Here is a 17,408-nt window from a genome sequence, read left to right as displayed (position 1 = left end):
CCAGGTTGTGCAGATCAGGTCCCACAGACCTTCACAATCCCCCAGAACTGGGAGGGCCATGCCAGGTGATGGGATACTCAGGTGCTCAGCTCTCCCCCCAGAGCTCAGACCCAGGGTATGCATGGCCCAGAGGAGCAGGGACGGGCTCCCAGCAGACACCCAATGACCAGAGCCCCTGGCTTGCCTCCCTCCCTGCAGTGCCCAGCGCTCCACCACGGAAGGTGGAGGTGGAGGTGCTCAACTCCTCGGCCATCCAGGTGTTCTGGCGCTCGCCGGTGCCCAGCCGGCAGCACGGCCAGATCCGCGGCTACCAGGTGCACTACGTGCGCATGGAGAACGGCGAGGCCAGGGGGCTGCCCCACATCAAGGACATCATGCTGGCTGATGCCCAGGTAAGGGCTCGCCTGGGCCAGCCCCGGGAGGCTGGGGTGGGGGATGTGGCTGCGCTGGGCAGTGTGACTCTGCAGAAGGGGATATGTGACAAGGTGTGGCTGTGTCTCTGCCACACCTCTGTCTCTCGTTTGTGCTCCCACACAATGTTGCTGTGGAAGAGTATGAGCTGCTGTCCCAGCACTGAGATAGATAAATATCCATCCATCCATTCATCCTTGCTGTGTCTGGGAAGTCTTTTAATTCAGGCCAAGGCCACAGTGGACTCTACTAATTTCTCCCACTCTACTTCTTCCCTCATGCTTGCCTGGTAACTTCTGACCTTGTGTGGCTGCTTGCTCAGGGACTCCTTCCTCATGCTGTGTCTCTGTCTTTCCCTTCTTTCCCCTCTTGTATTCTCACGTGCCAAACCTCTCTTGTTCTCTGCCCAGTGGGAAACAGATGACACTGCTGAATACGTAAGTAAAAACATCAAAATCGTCCCATGCTGGTTCTGCCTCTTCCCTTCTCCCACTTCCTGTTGTGGTGTAATATTTATATTTTCCTTTTCCTTTTTTTTTTTTTTTTTTTTGTTTTTTGCAGTGCAAGTGTGCCTGTTTTAGAGCCTGTTTTTGGTGTTCCCATGCATTGTCCCCTCCCTGTCACTGCTCTGTGCCCCTCTGTGATCGTGTCGTTTGTCAGCACGCAGCAATCCCACAGGGTTTTCCCTTTGGCTCTGAAGGAAAGATGGGTCTGCTGCTCCTCCACAGGGAAGCAGATGGCATATTGAATTTGGGACTGCTTTGAACAGATGAGAATCCTAAAATAGTTTGGATTGGAAGGGACCTCAAAGGCCATCTTGTTCCACTCCCAGCCAGGAGCAGGGACACCTTCCACCAGACCAGGGAGCTCAGATGGGCTCTGTGTCTGGAAAAAATAGCCTGGGAAGCACTGGGAGCACAGAATCCATGAGTCCTGAGCTACCACGGCATGAACAAATGCTTTGTACTCTCAAAGAGCCAAGATTCTTAGAAACTCATTGATGCAAAGCACTGAATCATTATTGGTGCTTTTCCTTTTGAAGTACCTTAAAACCAGCTTGCCTATTTGGCATTTGCTATTTCTGCTAAAATGATAAATGTTTTCCAAAATCCTACAGCTACCAAGAAGTAGGAGAAAGCATTTTCTTCTTGGAATGGCAGGGTTCTGAGATAACACACAACTAAACTGATGGGGTTTGTGTCTCCTGGGCATAGCCAAGTGCCCTGCATAAGTGAGGGGCCTCCCTCTGAGGGATGGAGAATGAGCCTCAGGGAGGCAAAGCCCCTTTCCTAAAATCTTCATAAAGCTCAGTGGCAGCTGCGAGAGTAGAACAATTTTCTTGACTTCCAAAGCCAGACCTGACCCTGCAGCTGGTGGCCTCCAAAGTCACTGATCAAAATCCCACTGTTCCAAAGTTCTGCTGTTCCACTCCCAGCTCACCATCAGGGGAAATAGTTATTTTCAGGACTAACAAATGCCTCCCAAGTGCTGCCCTGAGATTTAATATTGAATGCACAGAGGGGTGAGGAGAGGGGAAAGCCATAAAACATGCACAACGTTCCCATCTCCCTCCTTTCTGGGGCCTTGGGGAAAACCCTGCTGCATGTGCTGTCATCCTGTTTGATTTAGCACGGGTGTTCCTTTTCCAACACAGCCCTTTGAAAGGCTGCATCCCTCCTGGGGAAGGGCTGTTCTTGAGGCCAGTGTTCCAACAAAAGCTCCTGGGAGCCAGGTGTGGGGAGGCTGATAGAGGATGGGAAGGAGGGGGTGGGATTTAGCAGGGAGCTTTAGCGTGAGCAGAATGTGTCGTCTTGCACTTTGCATTCAAGCAATCCCTTTAATATTATGAAAACATTAAAAATATCTCTTGAGGAGAGAAGAGAGGGGTAATGGTGAAAAAAAATGTAATCTCCCTGAAACCTCTGAGCCTCCTCTGAGGCCGCACAGTCGAGAGGAAAGCTTTGAAGGGAGCGACAGCATTTGGATGCTGAAGTGGTTTGTGTGAAGACAGGGAATGTGTGAGAGGCAGATCTGGAGGAGGCTGCCTTGCACAGGGCCCTGCAGAGCCAGGCTGTGTTTGCAGAGCTGTGAGTGCCTCGCCAGGGGAACGGGGCTCTCCCCCTCTGCCACTTCCCACAGAAGCCCCAGAGTGTCTCGTGCCCTTGGATTTGGTGTTCCTGCATGCTGGAAAAGGAGAGAGCTGCTCTTGGGTGTGGGCCTGAATATTGACACGATTTCCCTTTGGCATCTGGCAAACAGGAAATGATCATTGCTGGGCTCCAGCCCGAGACTGCCTATTCCATCACCGTGGCCGCCTACACCATGAAGGGAGATGGTGCCCGCAGCAAACCCAAAGTGGTCACCACCAAGGGTGCAGGTGAGAGCCTTCTCCTCAGCCAGTGGGATTCCCCCCTCCCTAAAGCCAAGGGGCTTCTCCAGACTCACCTTCTTTCGTCCCATTCCCTTCTCAAAGGACAGACTTGCAGCAAGAGCCAGACTGCCCCAAAGGCACAATTAGATTTAGGGAGGCAGAAACCCCTTCATTCCTCACGTGCACCAAATGCCAGTTTTCTGTCCAGTGCTTCAGAAAGCCCGGGCACACCCAGAAACAAAACAGAGGATGAATTTGTCCCTTGTAATCTCTTGGGCTGTAAATTCCAGTGCATCAGAAGGAAAGTGACTGGAGAGACTGCAGCTTTGCAGGTGGCCCACGCAGGTACACTGGGGACAGCGCAGGTCTGCTCTCAGGGTGGTGACTTGCAAAGACCTGAGGAGCAGCAGGCAGACAGTGATGCTTGTCCTGCCCACTCTTCTCTTCTGGTACCATGTCTGGTGTACATCCCCTGTGTTCAGGGCTGCTGGAGGGAGAAACTCTGACAGTATTGACCTTTCCTGGCTCCCATTTCTGGGATCTGGGCTCTGCCTGCACATACCAGCCAAAGCCTTTTCCTTCACTCACCCTCTTCTCCTTCCCCTGCAGTTCTGCCCATGTTTCTCTTCACTAACCCCCTGCTTCTCAGCTTTCCTTCTTCCTGAGGCTCTCCACCCTTTCTGTTTTCCTCTCCTGGAGCCCTTCTCTCTGCCTGGCTCTCTTGTCACTCTGCCTTGTCACCCTCCCTCATCTCTTCCATTAGGATTTGCAGTGCAGGTGATCAGTCACAGAGGGATGTTTTCTCCAGCACAGCAGCTATTACCCAAAACTCAATTTCCCCTGACTTGAAATAGCTATTTTAAAAAAAATCTTTCAAATGGCTCTGTAACATTCTTACCTTCTTTGCAGTATTGAGTCAATACACCTTCTGAGAGGAGAGATTTCTTTCTTTATCATTCAGGGCTGGGGGCTGAATTTAAATACAGTAATACATCTAATTTTCTCCTTTACTGTCCAAACCAATTGCAAAATAAAACACTTCCCCCTCTCTGAACTTTCTTCTCACCTTTATTCCAAACAATATTTGTTGTGCAGATGTAATACTTTCAAGCTCAGCTGATTACAGTAACGTTTGTGATAAAAACTGAAACATAAAGGTAATGGCACTCTTTTTCTCTTTGATGTGTTCCTTAGGCATTCCCAGGGGAGGAGGCTGGCTCTCCCTGCCATTCTTTGGCAGTTTGGAAGGAATGCAGCATTTGTTTCAGAGACAGCCCCTGATCCCCACCGAGGTGTCAGTGGAGGCAGCAGGCAGAGGTCCCCAGTGTGACCCTTTCAGATCCTGCCCTGCTCCCTCAGCATTCCAGCCCTCACCCCTTGGTCAGGCTCCTGCTGTGGGACATCTCCCAGCTCCATCTTCTCTCCTCCTGTCCAACCAGGAGAAACACCAAGGCGGAGAGAAGGAAATTAGATCTCTAATAGTGGAGCTGAGTGTCAATGACGCGTGAGCTGCTGGAATTAATGCTCTGCTTTCTCTGGCTTCGGGGATCTCTGGGCCTGCACGTGTCATTTAACTGTGGCTGTGGGCTTGCTTAGCAGTCAGCCAGTGCCAGGGCTCATTAGGCAGAGACATGGCGCTGCTGAGCTCCCCAGAAGCCCCAGACGTGGGGGAGCTCACTGAAAATGCACCAGCACTGTGAGTTCCCTTCCTCCAGAGGAGAGGAGCAGCACAGAGTGAGCAGCAGCTCTCCCTGCCCTCTGCCTCACACACATTTTGGGCTCTGGCTCCTCTGCCTGTGCTTCCTTCTGTACCCAAGTGGGTGATGAGCTGCCTGCCAGCCGTGTGAGCTGGCCCTGTGCCTGCTGCTCAGGACCTGGGGCTGCCCAGACTTCCTTCCATCCTTCATTGCTTCACCCTCAGCTGCTCTGGACTCCCCAGCCTGGGCCAATCTGTTCCAGGCTCTTTCTGCATGAGTTGGGCTGTGTAATGGAGAGAAGGAGGGAGGTTGGGACTTTGGAGACTCCAGGTTTGTTTTTCCCTGCCCTGGGAAGCAGCTGGGACAGGAGGCTGGGAGTCTGACTCCTGAGTCTGTTCTTCCCAGTGGAGGGAGGGTGAGTGGTCCAGGGACAGAGGAGGAGCTGTGCACATCGTTCCATCCTGAACAAAGGGAAGGAAATAAATTTAGGAATGTGTCAGCAGCTCACGGCTGACATGTTGGCAGTGCTCTTCATTTCCCAAACTGCTTAGGGCCCATCCACCTGTGCAGGGTGGCAGGCGTTGGGGTTCCATGGAGCCCAGCTGGAACATTGCTGCAGCTGAGGAGTCCCTGCAGCTCCTGTGTCTCTCTTCTCTCCCAGTCCCAGGAAAGCCCATCCTGTCTGTGCACCAGACAGAGGACAACACTCTGCTGGTGAAGTGGGAGCCCCCCCTGGGCGCCGAGGGCCAGGTGCTGGGCTACCGGCTGCAGTTTGGCCGCAAGGACGTGGCCCCTCTGGCCACGCTGGAGTTCTCAGCTCTGGAGGATAAGTACATCGCCAGCAGCATCCACAAGGGCGCCACCTACGTCTTCAAGCTGGCCGTGAAAAGCCGGGCTGGCTTCGGGGAGGAAGCCGTGCAGGAACTCAGCACGCCCGAGGACATCCCCAAGGGGTACCCCCAGATCCTGGAGGCCAGCAATGTCACATCCATGTCGGTGCAGTTCGGCTGGCTGCCCCCCGTGCTGGCCGAGAGGAACGGCGCCATCATCAAATACACCGTGGCCTACCGGGAAGCCGGTTCTCCCGGGAACCTGCTGGAAAAAGAGCTACCCCCCTCCCCAGAGAACTCGTACACCCTCAACGGCCTCAAACCCAACACCGCCTATGACGTTAAAATCCGTGCTCACACCAGTAAAGGCCCCGGGCCCTACAGCCCGACCGTCCAGTATCGGACGTTCCAGCTGGACCAAGGTAGGACTCACCGGTTTCTCCTCCCTCTGTCCCCTTGTATCCGGGGCTGGTGCCGGGAGGCAAGAGAGCTGGAGAGGTCAGGCCGGGCTCAGCCAGGCTCGTGAGTAAATGCAGAGCACTCTGGTGTCACTCTCAGTCCCTCCGCTCCTCTCTGCCTTGGGCCAGGTAAGTCCCTTTTACCGCTTTCTTCTAAGTTAAGTCCGGACACCTCCTGTCACTGGCACCTGAAGGGGGGGGCCAGTCACTCTACAGGTGGGAAGAGCATTTTCTTCAGTTTTTGCAAACAGCCAAAAGAAAACAGCAAAAATTAAAAAAAAAAAAAGAAAAAACAAACCCTCAAGCCGTGACCTGGGATGGGTTTTTCTTCACCTGAGCATGCTCAGCCAGGCAGCACCTCGTTCCTGCAGCAGCCACCCAGGCCCAGAATGTGGGGGCAAAGCCACATGCCCTGCTGGGGTTAGGCATGGGGACAGGGAGCACTGGGAGATGGACCTTGGCAAAACTCAAGCACAGTGGAGGAGGGAGCAATCCCTTCAGTTCCTGCAGCCACAGCCAGACCCAGCCTGGCAGGCCCCTCTTCCAGCATTTGACATTCTTTTCCTTCTCTTTCCTGCTCTCCTTCCCTCTGCTGCCTTTTCTTCTCCTTTCTCCCCTTCCTCCTCACTTTTTTCTCTGCAGTTTTACCCAAAAACTTCAAGGTGAAGATGGTGACCAAGACATCTGTCCTTCTGAGCTGGGAGTTCCCTGAGAATTACAACTCTCCTACCCCATACAAGGCAAGTGGAGTGCAGGGGTTTCTCCCTCGTGTGTGGCCCAGCTCTGCAGGGCAGGGTGCTCCGTGTTCCCTGCACATGGAAGGGATGGGGAGGAAGGAGCTGGAGCAGCACCAGCCTTGCTCAGGGAAGAACCTCCTCCCCTCCCACAGATCCAGTACAACGGGCTGCACGTCGACGTGGACGGCCGGACCACCAAGAAACTCATCACGCACCTGAGGCCCCGCACCTTCTACAACTTCGTGCTGATGAACCAGGGCAACAGCATGGGGGGGCTGCAGCAGAACGTCGCAGCCTGGACTGCTGCTGACATGTTGTCCAAGAAGCCAGAGGTGACCCACAAGCCTGATGCTGATGGCAACGTGGTGGTGATTCTCCCTGATGTGAAGAGCTCTGTGCCTGTCCAGTAGGTTTCTGTTTAACTGCAGGCGTGGGGGGCTCACTTTGTGTTTTGGGGGTCAGCCCTGATGGCTGGAGACCACCACAAAGCCCCAGGGGCAATACCAGGAGGGTGATTCCTGCATTTCCAGCCTTCCTGACTGTTGCCTTTTGGAGGCACTTCCACAACTAGCAGGGAAAGCCAAAGAAGTGTGCAGGGAGTGCACAAGGAGCCATGGGGCTGCCACTGAATGCAGCTTTTTCCAGGAACAACAGCTGTACTGAGTGCAGAATAAGGGGCTTGAGCCAGTGGGGCAGTTTGGGCAAACTCACATCAGTGTGTGTTCTCCCTTCTTCCATGGCTGATTCCTTCTGCTTCTTCTTGTCATTCCCAACACTTAGAGCCTTCTACATTGTGGTGGTGCCTCTGAGGAAGTCCCGGGGAGGACAGTTCCTCAACCCCCTGGGCAGCCCTGAGGAGATGGACCTGGAGGAGGTGAGTGTGGCTGAAGCTGGACTCAGCTCAGGGGGAGACAGAACAGCGGGAATGGGATGGGGACCTGAGGGCTGGGAGGGTGTTTGGGGTACCTGTGCTCCTCATTCAGGGCAGCCAGGGAGCAGCCAGGCTGGGAGGGGGGTTTGGCTCTCCCTGCTGCCCTGTGCAGGCTCTCAGGTGCTCTGTGCCCCTGCAGCTGGTGCAGGACATCGCGCGGCTGCGGCGCCGGAGCCTGCGGCACTCGCGGCAGCTGGACTTCCCCCGGCCCTACATCGCCGCCCGGTTCCGCTCCCTGCCCTCCCACTTCATCCTGGGGGACATGAAACACTACGACAACTTTGAGAACAGAGCCCTGGAGCCAGGCCAGAAATACGTGCTCTTCATCCTGGCCGTGCTGCAGGAACCCGAGGCTGTAAGTGCTGCCTGCTTCCCCCGGCCCTTCTGCTCCCTGGGATGGAGCACGGAGCTGCCACAGCCCTGCCGCCCTCCTGGCATCCTGGAGGGGATTTTTCTTCCAGCTGTGGCTCTTGTGCCTGATGAGCTGCTTGTGCTTGTGCCTGCATTTGTCTCTTCCAAGCACCAAGGACAAGAGGAGCTGTGATTGTCCCAGTCTTTGTGGGCAGACCTTGTACACTTGTGGCTCCAGACTGGAGTCCAGAATGGGGAGGAACAGTGAGCTGTCCCCTCAGGACAGCACAAGAGTTCAGAGAGCCCTGGGTCAAACCCCTTTTTGAACAGTAATTTCCTTTAAAGGCTGTTCTTTAACTCCTCAGAGCAATGACCCCAGACATCCTGCTCCTAGAGCATGTCACACTCTGGGCATTGCTAAGTTCCTCTTCAAGCACAGAGGTTTCCATTTTTTTTATGGAAAAGTACAAGTTCTCTCTACCAATTCAGCATCTCTGCTGTTTTCACTGGGGCTGTACCTGGCTTTATGAAAACAACTATTTTAATATTTACCTGCCTCCTCCCTCACACACAATAGGAAACAGCCTAATACTTTGTTGTTTTTAAATCCCCCTATGGAATTGTAGCAGGGAGCTATTGGAAATTAAGGGTTTTCAGAGGTTTTTTTCCCCAATAAATATTTACTTGTGTATTTGATATTAAAGGATTAGGCTGACACGCTCCTGAATGGGTTTCTCAATCGGATTACTGCAGCTTGAGGTAATTTCTGCTTTAGAACAAGGTGCTGCAGACTCACTCCCAGTGGCCTGGATCCACAGCAGCTCCTGAGTGTGGAGCAGCATTCCAGCCTGCTCAGAGCTGATGGAGTTCAAGGACCCAGAGCCCTGTTCTTGTCCTGTCCCTGGCTGCTCTCCCAAAGCAGGCCATGCCAGTTCTCTGTGCTGTTCAGTTCCTGGGTGGGATGGGAATTCATCCTTTGTCAGGACTCTGAAGGGTTTGGATGTGCTCTGATCCTCCTCAAGAACCAGCTCAGCGCAGAGGCAGCAGAGGACACACACAGTGTTTTACTACTTTGTATTTATTTGTCAGGGCTGGTTTTTTTCAGTCACCAGACCAAGCGTTAATTCTTGTTTTAATCCCTTCCCTCTTGCTCTGTAATCCCCTCTGACTGTCAAAATCCAGATGGTTACGTGAGAGCTTGGGGAAAGTGTTTGTGTGTTTGTGGCAGGGGTGAGGGCTCAGGGCTGTGCTGGAACAGAAGCAGCAGGAATGACAGACACAGGGCAGGCTGCAGCCTCACAGGAGTGTGATCTTTCCATGCACTGTCTCACTGGAGCATTGGAAGATACCCCTGATGTGGATGCCCAGGAACAGGGCATTTTCTCTGGGCTGAAGAGGGCATTTTCCCTGTCAGCACTTGGGCTGTGCTGCAGAGAGCTCATACCCTCTCCAGCAGCTCCTCCTGTGCAATAGCCTGTGCTTGGCCCCTCTTCAGTCCCATCCCACCTCTGAGCTGTGTTCCACCCTGTTCCCTGTCTTGCAGACCTATGCTGCCAGTCCCTTCTCTGACCCCATCCAGCTGGACAACCCTGACCCCCAGCCCATCATTGATGGTGAGGAGGGGCTCATCTGGGTCATTGGGCCTGTCCTGGCCGTGGTCTTCATCATCTGCATCGTCATCGCCATCCTGCTCTACAAAAAGTAAGAGCTGCTCCCACCTCAGATGGTTCTGAGTGTCCCCAGGGCCCTAAAGGGGATTTCTGTCCTGCTCATGAGGGGAAATCCTTCCCTGGGCACTGGAGAGAGGAGCCCTGAGGCACAAACGCTGGGATGGGAGAGTCTGCCCAGCACAGGAGGGATTAGCAGGGATTTGCTGCTCCCATGGCCCTCCCAGGAAGGCTGTGCTTGTCCCACAGACACTGCCTTGGGCACTGAGTGTGTCAGGACTCAGCCTTGCTGCTCCCTGTGGGCACTGGGGGATGCAGGGGAGGCACCCCTGAGCTGGGGGGCAGCAGAGACCTCTGCTGCTCTCAGACTGGTTTTCTGCTGGAGCTGGGAGACAGGAGCAGGCTGTGAGTCTTCAGGAGAGAAGGGAAAACCCCTTTTTGTCTCCCTTTCCCTTGGCCTTCTGAGCAGCTCATGGGGTGTGGATGAGAGCTGGGGGTCCCTGAGCACACACAGGGCAAGGGAAGGGGCCAGGAGGGGCTGAGCAAAGTAAACAAAGGTGGCAATGGCCAGCAGAGGGGTCCTGAGCTGGACAGCTCGTTCCCAGGGTGGGGGGAGCTCTCCCAGCCCTGCTCCATCTCTGACCTGTGTGTTCCCTCATGCACAGGAGAGTGCCCTCTGCATCCCAGCAGGTGAGGCTGCTCTGGGCAGGGCTCAGGGCTCTGCCTGGTGTCCCTGTGGCTGGGTGATCCTTGCTGCTCCCAGGGTTAGAGCTGGGTAAATGCTTCCCCCTAGCTCTGCAAGTCCTTTCTAACCTGAGCATTTGTCTTGTCTTCTCTCCACTTACTGCTTTCCTGGACAGCAAACCAGACAGGTAAGAGCACCAGATTTGCCATTTATTCAGGTTCTTGCGTGCTGTGTGTTAAGCAGTGTTTGCTGTGTGGTGTTGGGGCTTTGTTGGTGCAGTTCCCACCTCTAGATCTGTCCTCACAAAAACCCCATGTCAGACTAGCTGGGACCATGTTTGAATTGGGGCAGAAAAAGCAAAGCAAGCCCAGCTTTCTCCTGTTTGTCCATTCCTAAATGAAACGGCCCTTCCTCAGGTTGGGCAGCAGTGACAGTAAATGGCTCATAAAGTGCTGGGTTAATGGAGCAGAGCAGCTCTCATTTGTGTGGCACTCAGAGGTGCAAGTGGGTTTCTGCATGTCTGGCTGCTCCACACGGGCTGTCCCTGAGCCACGGGCACAGTGCAAGCAGCATTCTCACAGCTGGGCTGGCCTGGTCCTGTGGCAGGAGCTGCTCCTGCCCCTCAGCCAAGGGCTTCTGACAGAGTCTGTTTATGACTGCAGAAATGAGACTTTTCCCCAGCCATTTCCAAGACTGGAAGAGCTTTCAATGGAAGTAACTGATGGGTTCAGTCCATGAACTGTTAACAGCAGCTTCAGAACTGCAGCAAAAATAAACCCAAACTGCAAAGTGGTGTCATTCCAAAATGCTGCCCCATGCAGGGCTGGCAGGGCTCAGACCTCTTCTGGCTATTAATGACATCAGGAGACAGCTAAAAATGTCCTGGATAACCTCCTGTCTGCCTAAGTGATTGCCATTGCTGCTGCAGGCAGATGATGGAGGCTTGAACAGGAGAGGTGAGGAGCTCCACAGCCCCTTGCTGCAAGGGCTGGGACCACCTTTCCCACCTTGGGGTCGGGGCCACATTTTCTGCTCTCTGCAGAGCTTCAGCTCCCAGCAGCTCATCACTGCTGCTCTGCAAGAAGTTATCACATCTTTAGGTCAGCACTGGGCTTTGCTTCTAAATTCTCTTCAAGGAGAATGAGCCAGGTCAGCAAAGACTTTTTCAGCTGCCTAAGCTAACCTAGCCCATTTGGAGGGAAATATATTAGGAAGCACTTCCATGTGCAGCTCAGCTGGCGGGTTGGAGCAGGCTCTGGTGCCTGGCAGGGAGAGGTGGATCTCAGCAGGCACAGCTGTGCTGGGAGAGGATGTGTCTACACTGTTTGTTGAACCCACATTTTTAGGGTTCTGCAGTTCAAAAAAGATTGAAAACTGCTGCTCTGACTTCTCTGTCTGCAGCAGGGCAGCTCTGAGAGCTCCTGAACAAGCCAACAGCAATATCAGAGCTCAAAACCCAAGGTCATGGCCAGGAGATTCTGTACTTTTCCAAACGATTCTGCTGGCTCTGGTGCTCTCAGGCTGGAAATGGCTTGGCCAGATTGGAACATTTTTTGCTCTGCAGAGTTCAGTGGAGGCTGCTCTGAGCAGGGAGGGTGAGGTATGAGTTCACAGCACCTCAGCTGCTCCTGCCTGCCAGTCTGTGCTGCTGCTGGGAGAAGGGGGGAGCTACCAGACTTACCTGAAAGCTGCTGAGGGGCTCCCAGGCCATTGTCAATCCCTAAAACGTAGCACTGGCAAGCCTTCCAAACCTCATCCCTTTTCTGATGTGTTTTATACACTTACACCCTTGGCTGCACCTTTGCTTTTCTGTGGGAGCTTTGCTCGTGCCTGAACATGAGTAGCTGAGAAGTAGCTGAGACCACAAGGCCCAGAAGCTAAGCTGCTTTTTCTTTCTGGTCTCTTTTGTTTCTTTTTTGGCTTTGTTGTGAAGCAAACGGAAAGATTCAGAGCCACGGACCAAGTGCCTCCTGAACAACGCTGAGATTGCCCCCCACCACCCCAAGGACCCCGTGGAGATGAGGAGAATCAACTTCCAGACTCCAGGTAACCTGCTGCTGACCAGCCTGTCCTGCTGGGGAGGCAGGAGGGGGCACCTGGCCCTTCCCTGAGCCCTCCCTGCCTGCCTGCAGCTGCTGAGGCACAGCCTGGAGAGCCAGAGCTGCCCTTGGGCACAGCCTGGAGAGCCAGAGCTGCCCTTGGGCACAGCCAGGGAGCCCCAGCCCTGTCTGTGCTCAGTGGGGATGCTGAGAGCCACCTTTGCTGGCATCCTCAAGGACCTTGCACAGGCTGTGCCCAGTGCTGGCATGGCAGAAGAAGGGTTCTTCTGGATTTCCAGAGAAATTGGTGCCTTCTGGGCTGAGCTGCAAGTGCTGTGGCTGTGCCAGACACGCCAGAGCACCAGTGCTGCCCTGTGCCCCAGCTGGGAGCTCCTGGGTGGGGAGATGCAGTGTGGCAGGCTGCCCCGTGCTCCAGCCACACCTGGAACTGGTGCTTTCTGGTGCCAAACCACTCCTGCTGGCAGCCAGGCCTGCCCCTGGGCTGTGCAAGGGGAAAGGAGCTGGTTGGTGCCGGTGAGGCAGAATCTCCTCACTTGGTGCAGATGCTGTGATGGAATCCCAGGCTGGTTTGGGTTGGGAGCACCTTAACGGCCGCTCAGTTCCACCCCAGGCTGCTCCAAGCTTTGTCCAGCCTGGCCCTGGGCACTGCCAGGGCTGGGCCAGCCTGTGTCACAGTGCTGAGCCCTGTGCACCTCCCTCCTGCACACACGTGTCCCCATGTCCATGCATGTCCCACTGCCTGCATGGCACCTCTGCAGCACCACTGACACGTCCTCACCCAGATGGACACGTGGCCATGCTGACCCAGTGCCTGTCCACACCTCTGCCTCCAAGTTCCTGGTGCTCGAGGCTTTGGAAGGGAATTTATTGTGCTTTTTGGGGGCTGGCTGTTGTTTTCAGTTTGTTTGTATTTTTTTTTTGCTGTTTGTGCTCGTTGGTAATGTTTCTGTAGCTCCTGTTTCCCCTTCCCATCCCAGTCCTGTGCTTAGCATTGTCCAGTTTCCTTAGGGTGGGGCTGGCAGGAGGGACAGAGAGCAGGGGAGGCACAAAGGCAGGGCTGAGCTGGGGGGCTCTTACCAAAATGAGATAGGAAGCACTGTTGGGATCAGCCCAGGCTCAGGAGCAATGCTGAGCTGAGGGATGGCAGCAGGTTCACTGCAGGGACAGCAGTCCAGCACAGGTAGGTCCCTAAATCAGCTCTTAGTGCTGCTCTTGCAGGAGAGTCTGGGGGTGTTGGAGATCTGAGTGCTCCCAGCTGCAGCTCAGCAGTTTGGCTGGGTTTCTGGGTTTGGCTGGGTTTTTTGCCCTTGTCTGGTGCTTCCTTTGGCAGCATTCTTTGGGTGCTCCAGGTGGAGGGAGGTGGGAGACCCAAGAGCAGGAGCTGCACTCCCTCAGATGAAAAGACTGTGCTGAGATAAAAATAAAAAGCTGTGGCCTTCCAGCTTGGTGCCAAGAAGCGGCTGGAAGTGCTGGTTCATGTGTTTCCCTGGGTGGGGGTTTCTCTGTGTGCCACAGGACAGCACAGTCGGCTGAGGGCGCTTCCAGCAGGTAATGGGATGGATGCAGGCAGTCTCGTGTTGACCCCACTGCTTTGGACATGCTGTACCTCTGAATTCTGGCTCTGGGAGGTTTATAAGGGGTACCTGAGACACCCAGACCTGCATGAAGGCTCTGCAGATCCCAAAAGACACTACCTGTGTCCAGTCTGCCTGTAGGAGATGCTTTCCTTACCAAGTCTGTCTGGCCACAGCTGACCTACCTGATGTTACTGTGCTCTGTCATTTGTTAGGCACTAAAAGGTTTTAAAGGATTTGGGAGAGTTGGTCACCTGCCTCCCACAGAATTTTGGAAACACTGGGTGAAAATGGGAATGGATGGGAAAATGAGCTTGGAGTGTGTTGGTGGTCGTGGTGCAGTTTGCAGGGGAAGAGTCCACGGGTGCTCTCTGAGTTAAAGGCATTTAAATTCAATATATTGTGGTTCAGAAGGGGCCTGTAGGCTCTTCTCCAGACAGGGGACCCCAGGTAGAATCTCCATCGTGTCCCCAGCAGTGGAACAGAGGACGGACATGGGAATGGGAGTGTGCAGCTCAGAGAGGGGAAAGCATAGCATACCTTAGAGATCCTGTCCTAATCAGCACAAAAGTACCTTTCTTTTCCTCTTTAGATTTATGTTGGTTTTTGATTTTTTTTATTAGCATGAAATTTTTACAAAAGTGTATCTTTTATTTATTTATTTTTTGCTGTTTTCTGCAGATTCTGGTCTGAGCAGCCCTCTCAGTGACCCTGAGTTTGACTTGGAAAGTTAGTTCCTGTGTGTTTTTGTTCCTGTTGGTTTCATTTTTCCCCCCATTATTATTTTCCTCTTCTCTCACTTTCCTTTCCAATTCTTGTTCTGTTCCAGTTACTATTTTTTGATTTTCTGCCGAATTCTCCGTGTTCCTGCGGTGTTTGCCCATCTCATCCCTTTCTGTGCCATCTGTGTGTCTGAACTGTGCTTTCAGTTTTACAGTTCCCCCTTAGAGCCCTTTGGAGGACACGGGGAGCAGCTGGGGTCCCGTCCAGCCCTCGCTGTCCCAGGAGGATCCAGGGCTGCCTTTCCCCCTGTGGCAGATGTTCCGTGGCTCCTGCTTGGCTCAGTGTCCTCAGTGTCCCCTGGTTTTGTGCCCTGGTGTCACCGGGGGGTTGTGCTTTGGTGTTTGCAATGCAGGGAGAGAGAAACTGGAGCTGCAGCTGCTGATGCCCCTCTGAAAGAGCCACGCAGGCACCTTTTCATTCAGGGGGGAAAGGGCATTTCCCAGCTGTGGCAGGTGCCTGCTCCTTGGCACTGAGCTGTTCCAGGAGCACGGGGAGCAGAGGCTGCCCCAGATCTCACAGGAGTGCCTCCAGCCACGGTGACTTTGCAGGATAAATGGGCTCTGGCCACAGAGCAGATGTTAGGGTGACGTTTCTGGAGACTTGGCTGGTGCACAGAGAATCAAGTCTTCTGTGATAAGATTAGAGAGATTCAAGTGATTGAAATGTTAGATGAGACTGGCTCGAAAAGATTTCATCCCATTAGGAGCCAAGATCCCAGCCTTGCTGGGTGGTGTGGGCTTGGATTGTTTTTAATTCTGGGCAGGGAAGGATGTGAGGTTTCAGCTGACAAACGTGAAGAATCACAGATGCTGCTTGTGCTGGGAGATGCAAGGGCTGGGAAATTTCCCTGAATAGTTACACCCAAATATTGGTTTCTTTGGTATGGAATGTGTCACAATTGTCCCCTCATTGTAACAGAGGAGTTGTGGGTATTTTCCTGGCTGAACTCAGCCCCTCACACCCCAGATGAGTTCCTGAATTAGAGGGGAGAAGAGCTGAGGCCACTCCTGCCTCGTTCCATGGCCAGCTCCTGGGTCCTACTGCAAACCCCATGCTCTTGGCACTTGGACCAGGGCAGTGTTTATTGCTGGAGAGGTTCTTTTATTCCAAAGAGCCCTAAAAAAGAATCCCATGAGGAGTTTCTGTCCTTAACAGCAGCAGAACGAGGCGAGTTCCCATGTGCTCCCAGCCAGGCTCTGTGCAGGCAGGGTTGGAGGGGAAGCAGGATGATCCCAGCAAAGGGCAGAGCTGCTGGGGTCACACTCTGGGCTTTTCCTGGAGTTTTATGAAGGAAAAATTCTGTGAAATTTCTTCCAAGGGAAGGTGAGTCCTCATTCCAGATTGGCACAGTGGGCTTTTCCCATGCAGCCCACAGCTCAGAGGTTCTTGCTCATGTTGCTCCATGCCTTCTAACCAAGGAGGATCTGGGGTTTTTCTTGCTTGTTATTACTGGGGTTTCAAGTTGTTTATTTTCTCCTTTCAACATACATGTCCACTGAGTGTTGGTGGTGTTAAACTGGTCTGGTCTGATCTGGAACATCCCAGCCAGGGTGACCTCCCCATCCCACACTGGGAGAGGACCAGCTCCTCCCACCACCCCAGCCTGCAGCTGGTGCTGGCGTGGATGGCAGCCCCCTCCATCCAGGTGGAGCAACAGCCCTCCTCCAGGTGTGGTGGGACGGGACAACAAGAGACTAAATGGGAGTTTTTCCTCCATGAGCCCAGAGAGGTTTGTGCCCTGATCCCAGCTGGCTGGAATGGAGCCAGCACAGCCCCCAGGATAGTTCAGGGTTATTTTTGTGAGCTTTTTTGGTATATTTCCCCTCTTCATCTATTTTCAGCCCTGTTTCCTTGTGCTGAAAATAGATGTGTGGTGAGCTTAGGAGAAACCTGTCCAGGTTTGGCAGACTCATCCCGTGCCCAGGCCTGGGGGAAGCAGCACCTCCCCAAGTCACTGTAAAACTGAGGATGTCATGCTTGCTTTGCCATCTCTGTGCTGAGTTTTCAGAGTATCTGACCATGCTGCTGCCACGCCGCTGCTTTGTCACCCACCAACACCCACGGGGCTCGAAATTCTCCCTGGCTTCCATCTCTTCTCCACCCCTGTCCTTCTCATCGGGGGCACTGCCCAGGGCTTCTCACAATGCTGCTCTCCAGGCCTCTGGGGAGGCTGGCAGACAGCATGGGAAGCCTTTGGAAAAACATAATCTCATGCAGATGAGCAAAGCACGGAGAGCTTTTCCTGCTGGGTTTGCAGCAAAGCCTTTGAGGGACTGTGGGCAGGGAAGGGTCTCTGCCCTTCCCAGAGCTCCAGCAGCCCCTTTCAGAGCAGAATGTGCAAATCCCAGGCTGAGAAGTGAGTCAGCCACAGCTGAGATGTGCCCCAGTTGGACCAGTCCGACCCAGTATGGCTCCAGTGAGTTCCCTGGCAGCTCTGGCTGCCTCAACACCAGCACACCAAAGTGCTGGGGGCATGGCAGGGGCAGCAGCTGAACCAGCTCAGGAGCCTCAGGCCCCAGAAGGTGCCTGGATGGGGCTGCACAGCCCAGCCCACAGCAGTGGGAGGGAGGGAGGGCTGTGCTGCACAAGGAGCATCCCCCACCAGCCAGGAGAGGGAACAGGAGCCTGCTGGGTGCTTCCAGGCCTGGCTGCACTCTGGGAATGGTGCAGGTCAGAGCTCAGTGCCATGAGCAGGCCAAGAACTTCCAGAGGCAGCACTGCAAAAAACAGCCCAGAGCATCCCTGAGGTCAGAAAAGACCTTAAAGATCACCAAGTGCAGTTCCTGGAAAGCCTCCCCTGCTTCCCCCCATCTGCATATTCCCATCTCCTGCCCACATCTCCATGGTTGGCTG

General features: G+C 54.0%; 1 protein-coding gene across 1 annotated transcript in view; it reads left to right on the top strand.

Moving 5' to 3' along the window:
* The window catches only part of PTPRS (protein tyrosine phosphatase receptor type S), a 93,582-nt gene that overhangs the window by 60,836 nt on the left and 15,338 nt on the right, over nucleotides 1-17,408 (top strand). Inside the window, 12 exon segments of the mRNA XM_030966548.1 lie at nucleotides 199-392; nucleotides 822-848; nucleotides 2,671-2,788; nucleotides 5,141-5,731; nucleotides 6,410-6,507; nucleotides 6,657-6,910; nucleotides 7,285-7,378; nucleotides 7,575-7,790; nucleotides 9,330-9,487; nucleotides 10,314-10,325; nucleotides 12,072-12,184; nucleotides 14,454-14,501. Coding sequence (XP_030822408.1) covers nucleotides 199-392; nucleotides 822-848; nucleotides 2,671-2,788; nucleotides 5,141-5,731; nucleotides 6,410-6,507; nucleotides 6,657-6,910; nucleotides 7,285-7,378; nucleotides 7,575-7,790; nucleotides 9,330-9,487; nucleotides 10,314-10,325; nucleotides 12,072-12,184; nucleotides 14,454-14,501 — 1,923 coding nt within the window.

The sequence above is a fragment of the Camarhynchus parvulus genome, chromosome 28 (assembly GCF_901933205.1).
Source record: "Camarhynchus parvulus chromosome 28, STF_HiC, whole genome shotgun sequence".
In the NCBI taxonomy this organism is placed as follows: Eukaryota; Metazoa; Chordata; class Aves; order Passeriformes; family Thraupidae; genus Camarhynchus; species Camarhynchus parvulus.
This window is presented reverse-complemented; position numbering and strand designations above follow the sequence as displayed.